Genomic DNA, 5950 nt, shown 5'->3' with positions numbered 1-5950 from the left:
ATGGCAGCCTTTTGGGCTATGGAGGCCTTGGGAGCTATGGAGGCCTTTGGGGCTATGGAGGCCTTGGAGGCTATGGGGGCTATGGAGCCTTTGGGAACTGTGGATACGGAAGCTGGGCTCTAAGCCACAGGTACCTCAGTGGCAACTGCGGGCCTTGCTAAACTCCAAAGGCCCATGGAATGCAGTGCTGCCTCTGCCTTGAGCCTTTACAAACAGCTGCCCTTGATTTCTACCACCAGATGTAGAACAAATCTTTCAGTCCCTCTTTCAGCTGTGACAAAGCAGCTACTTTAATCTACTGCTGCTTGCTTTTTTGCAAAGAATAACCTTGCAGATGTGTATCTGGGAGTTTCAGGGAGTCCAACAATGCCTTCAAAAACTCCCCTCTATCTGCAATACAGCAGGGCAGTGCTAATCCTCAGGTGAGTTTCTCCCCTCTGCCCAGATTAGAGGTTCCCGAACAACACTAAGAAGGGGGAATCTTTGACGTGAAGTCCTGTGTTTTAATTTGCTGCAGCTTCAGTATTTTTGTGATTCCATTTCATTGTTTCTCTGTTTTTCTTTTATTTTCTTTTTTTTTTCTCTCACTTTCTACTGCATTTTCCATCCATATTAAAGAATCTATATTGCATCAACAAAACTTTTGTCTGAATTTTGTCTTCACTTTGATGTGAGATATATTTATAGATTGGTGATGACGTGAAATACCAGATGACAAGTGAGTTTGGTAAAATTTTTGTGGAAGCACTGTTTTTCTCTTAGAAGACATTTTGAAATGAAATGTAGGAAAGTTGCTACCAAATGATTAGCTTCACTACTACAAATATGATTTAAAGGTAAAATTCAGATTTATGTTTTTCATGATTTATAGAGGAATGGAAACTAAGCTAATTAAGTGTTTCTTTCTCATTGATCCTGTGGGAAAATCATGCATATTTTCATATTAAAAGCAATTTTGATTTAAAAAAAATATTTTTTTTTTTAAAAAATGATATACTTTTCCTTCCCCCTGGATGGAAAGATGAAAGAAAATTTTCTTTGGGACCCAATGTTTTTTTTGGCTCATTGGAAACTTCTGCTCCTCGTTACCACTCATCAGTTGTGATGCTGTTATGATGCACCAAGTTTTCACCCTGCAGCACACCTACTGCCTTTGCCTTCCTCTCCAGGCATCTCTGGAGCTTCCTTTCAGTCTTATAGCCTCAGGAAAGCTCTGTGCTGTGTGTTGGAGGGCTGTGGCTGGGCCCTGGGTTTCTCCCCCCTGAGGGCTGCACCCAGTGAGGCATGCCTTGGTTGGGGCTTGGGGCCAAGTAAGTTGCTCTGTCCTAAAATTTGGAAATTTGGCACAGATCATTACCTGAGAAGTGGCAACTGCCAGAGACTCAGGTTGGTTCTGGGGGCTGTCAAGTATTAAGCTCATATCTAATGAGATCATGTAGTAAAGCGTGTGTGTGATTTTGTGATATTTGTGCACAAAGAGGAAACATGAAATACTTATGACAATGAATAAATATACTATAAATTCAATTGAGAAGTGAAAGAAAAAGGTAACAATTATGTTGTAATGAAAACCAAAAGTCATAGTTTGGTATAGAAAATTTATTTGGAAGGAGACAGCTTTTCTACAATTCTGGAACAAAATTGTACATAATATAAAGATTATCTTTCTGGGGGTTCACTGAGGTGTGGTTTATCACCAGGATCAAAGTGATGTAGCCTATAAAAAAATGTTTATTTACTTATTTATTTTTTTTCCTCCCTCGGTGCAGTTGCTGTGTGCAATTTCTAGCATCCTAAGTCACCTCTCTAAATTCAGTGTCAATAATGTAACTGAAGTAAAACAAAGCATAACGTAAGCAGATGACTAAACCAGAAAGCCAGAGGCTAACAAACCTAAGCTAAAGGCAAAAGGAGAAACTGCACACAGGAGCTGCCTGTCACAGGTGCTGAGCGTTTGCAGCTCTCTTTCTCCAGCTGGAGCCAGGCAATGCCCAATGCTGAGCTCCTGCCTGGCTGCTCAGCCCTCCTGCATCGCCAGGGGCTTGAGCTACCCGAAGCTGCTCTGCAACCCAGCTCAGTATGTCCACCGTTTCCCAGAGCGGTACGAATTGCACGGATGTGTCCACTGGGAAGAATACGTGTAGGAGTATTTGGGAGCGCACCGAGGCTCTGGGCGGGTGATGACCTGCGGGGTGAGTTTCTCCACTGCAGCCTCCAGCCTCCCCTGGGCTTCTGCTGGTAGGGGGGCTGCAGCAGGGGGCTCTGCCAGGGCCACCTCGGAGGGCTCTGAGGCGCCCACCACTGTTTGCTGGGGGTAGGTGGTGAGGATGGGCCCCGGGAAGGTGACGACGACAGGTGGTGGGTAGATGATCACCCGGGAGTCACCGCAGGCCACCACGCAGGGCTCGTTGCTGCTGGCGGCCAGGGGCTGGGGACACTTCGCCTCGCAGGGGTTGCTGCACGCCAGCTGCTCGGAAGCCATTGCCTGGCTGCGGAGGGGGGTCCTGCAATTTCATTGTGAAGTTAGAGGGGATAAAAGGGGAAAAAAAAAAAAAAAAACAAAACAAAACAAACTCACCCCACGTGCTTAGCTGCTGATACTTCTATGCTTGACTCTAATAAGAGATCTTAAAAGAGATCATTTGGATAAAGAAAACAGCATAGCTCCTCTCCCCAGCCCTACAACATTTTACTTAGCCTGCATCTATTTATCTTTTCTAATTTGCTGCTTTAATCGTGGTCCCTCCTCATTCTCCAGGAGCGAAAATCTGCCCCTTTCCCTGTGTGCCAACTCCAAAATTCACATGTACTCTAAAAGCTCCCTGTCTCTTGCAATATTTCCTGGAGACATGTTGGGTCTTGTTGCAGCAGCCTGCCTCCTCCTCCCACGGGCAGCCTCTCAGGGCAGTGCCTACATTCTGTGTTTTACAGAGGGGGGTGCAAGAGGCGGGGAGAGCCAGGTTTTCAATAGATTTGAGTACCGAGTGATCTGCTTAGGAGCCTGGCTAATGTCTTCTATTTTTCATGAAAATTTCTGTTATTACTGAGCATTGTTCCATTAAAGCGCAGAAAAAATAAAGGCTAAGAATAAAAGGGGGATTAAAAATACTGCTTTAATAAGTAAAACACCACACTTACAATATTTTAATTCTGGATGAGTGGTTTTGCCAACCCAAATGCAAAACTTGCAGCTCCAGCTTGGGTGCAGACAAATTTAATAATGGTTATTTCTTTCTTCACATTAAATCTCTACATACAACTAGTTCTCCGTGGTATAGCATCACACAAATTTTTAAACTTGTAAATCAAAAATATGTTACAATGATGAATAAGGAAAAAGCATTATTTTATTCTCGGTTAAGCCCTGTGTGCTGCAGTGTATTAAATTACTGTCCTTAAACATTTGAAAATGAGGACTAGGGGATATGGCAGCTTTAAAGCACTCCTCACAGTACGTAAATGCAGAATGCTTCTAAAGGTAGAGGCAGGATAATTTGGAGCTAATATATAAAATCAGTAAGTCTTATCTATGGAGAAGTGATATACAGGATCCTAAAATATGTAGCCAAAAACACTTTATAATAAGTAAACGATTAAACCACAAAGCATAAAATAGAGGTATCTTAAAAGCTACTTTCCCTGACTTCAGGAGCTCAGTGCTACCTTTTACCAGGTGCTAGCACAGGGAATAGGCATGGCAATGAGCTCCTATCTATTTACTTGTCTCAGCTGTATTCCGAGAAAAGCAAAAGTATCCTCAAATGCATCATTCTTCAGGGAGGTGGGAAGCATGTCTGCTATTTTTTCCCAAATACCCTTAGGTTAGAATTTGACTTTGACCTGAAAAAATGCTTACCTCCATCTCTGTAAGAACACATTAAAATGCTAGCAAAGTCACATTTTATTAGTTAGAAATGAAAGCTTATTTTCCACAGTTACATTAAGTAATAGTATTGAACCATCACCAGGTATAATTTGTTGGGACTCCAACTAAGTTAGCTAAGGATGGACAGGTTAAGAATAAAAGCAATGCTGCATCTCTGCAGTTACACCAAACTACCTTCAAACAATGAGGTTTTACTTCAACAGTCGTCTCGGAAGTTCCCCGGTTTAACAACTGACAAATTTCCTATGCATGGCATATATGTAAAAACAGAGCTAAAATCTATTCTTAGTGCTTTTCTGAGAAATTTTCTAAATGGAGAGTAAAATTTCCCAATTCTCCCATAAAATTAGTAGCCCAAAGGAATCTTGAAAAACTCTTCCTTTTATTTTACAGGCTTTATCCAGCAGATTAAAAAAACATCTGTAGAAAGATGCTTACTAATGTCTCTGATAGAGTATTTATGCAGGATTTAGTCCCAATTTTAACAAAACTTACACTAAAATAACATCAAACTCAAGATTTTTATAGTTGTCAAATCAGACTTACTCAGTGTACCGCAGAGAACAAGTCAAGAGAAGTAGTGAGAAGAACCTTGCATGGAAAGTGTATTTATATCCTTTCTGAGATTGCCTGGAGGATCTGAGACGCCCTTTGTGTAAAGGGCCTTAATTACTTATGAAGCAAACTTTGTTGCATGTATTACTCCTGTACTTGCTGTAATTGTTTTGCTCACTGTTTATGATTATCTAAAGCTAAGTTAGGTAATAATTCAAAATGCAGACTGTGGCCTGCAAGTTCCTTTCATCTTGAAATTTCCTTGTTTTACTCTACTGATTTCATTAGGAATTAAAAATACATGAATGAATAGGCTTCCAGTGACTTATCTTTGCTAAAAACATGATTGCACAGGGAGTTTTAGAAATGTCAGTGGCACAATGTGTCAACACATGCAAGATTTATTTTCCATATTGGAAATACGGGTAACATCTTCTAACCTTCTCCGTGCCTAGATAAATCTCTAGAAGCACAGGGCTTCTTCCTTATCTTATATAATGTTAGTGAAGCTGATGGATGTGTTCTTACCCAAGCCAGAGGAATTATCTGGTGCAAAAACTTTAAAGAGCAGAACTATCACAAAACTATCTATTAAATAAAAATGAAGTAATCTCCAATTATGAAGTCTAAAATGAGGAGTTGATTAAATAAATGTTTTACACTTTTCATTCTGTATGAGGTCAGAGCAGTCTAAATCCACTAGGATATTATTACTATTAACATAAAATAACTTCCAAGTTTGGCATACTAACATGTCTGTGAAGTACTTTGAAATCTTGTTTCCCCATGTCTCCAGAATATTCCTGATAAACTCTACAGCCTGGGGGATGTTTAGGGTGTCTTCATTAAAAGGAATTAAACCCACAGTCATGGTGTTTATGACATGAATTATTCTTATTTAATGTGCTTGGTGTCTTTATGCACGATGCTTCTCTCCAGAGGGGGGAGAGAGTGCAGTGGACTGATTTCTTAGAAAATGGGTGTCCCACCCATGCCTGTCACTGAGGAGCCTCCCTTGGAGGCTGCCTCCACCAGAGGGAGCCTCCATGTGTTTGGGAGCCTCCATGTCTTCAGGAGCCTCCCCTTGTGCACGGTTCCTCTGTGCACATGGGGGCAGAGTTCAGGTGTTGGGACTGCTGGGGCAGTCTTTGAGCTGTGGACATAGGCCACAGCAAAGGTGGCCTCAGGTTTTCATGGTTTGGTTCTTGCGAGGTGGTGTTGATATGGAGTATGCATCAAAGGAACTCACAATTCAACTGCGAATAGTGTTGGTGTTTTTTTGTCTTTCCTCCCAAGTTCTCTAGGTCTCCTGGTTCTAAGTTATGCATAACTTGTAGCTAGAAGACTGCTGCCCCCCCCCTCCCCCCCCCATTTCAAAGCATGGATGTAACATGTAACAAGAGTGAAATTAATCCCAATAATTAATCCCAATAAAAGTATTCTAGCTAAGCATACTGAATTTTTGCTTCATCTCCACAGTATTTGGGAGATACACGAGTACTGGAAATA

At 41.5% G+C, this 5950-nt stretch overlaps 1 protein-coding gene across 1 annotated transcript in view; it reads right to left on the bottom strand.

The window, feature by feature from the left end:
- The window catches only part of LOC118178170 (claw keratin-like), a 27642-nt gene extending 25160 nt beyond the window's left edge, over window positions 1-2482 (bottom strand). The window contains exon 1 of the mRNA XM_035346462.1: window positions 2106-2482. Coding sequence (XP_035202353.1) covers window positions 2106-2482 — 377 coding nt within the window. The remainder of the gene's footprint in view (window positions 1-2105) is intronic.
- Between the last annotated feature and the right edge of the window lie 3468 nt (window positions 2483-5950).

This window comes from Oxyura jamaicensis, chromosome 25, assembly GCF_011077185.1.
Source record: "Oxyura jamaicensis isolate SHBP4307 breed ruddy duck chromosome 25, BPBGC_Ojam_1.0, whole genome shotgun sequence".
Classification (NCBI taxonomy): Eukaryota; Metazoa; Chordata; class Aves; order Anseriformes; family Anatidae; genus Oxyura; species Oxyura jamaicensis.
This window is presented reverse-complemented; position numbering and strand designations above follow the sequence as displayed.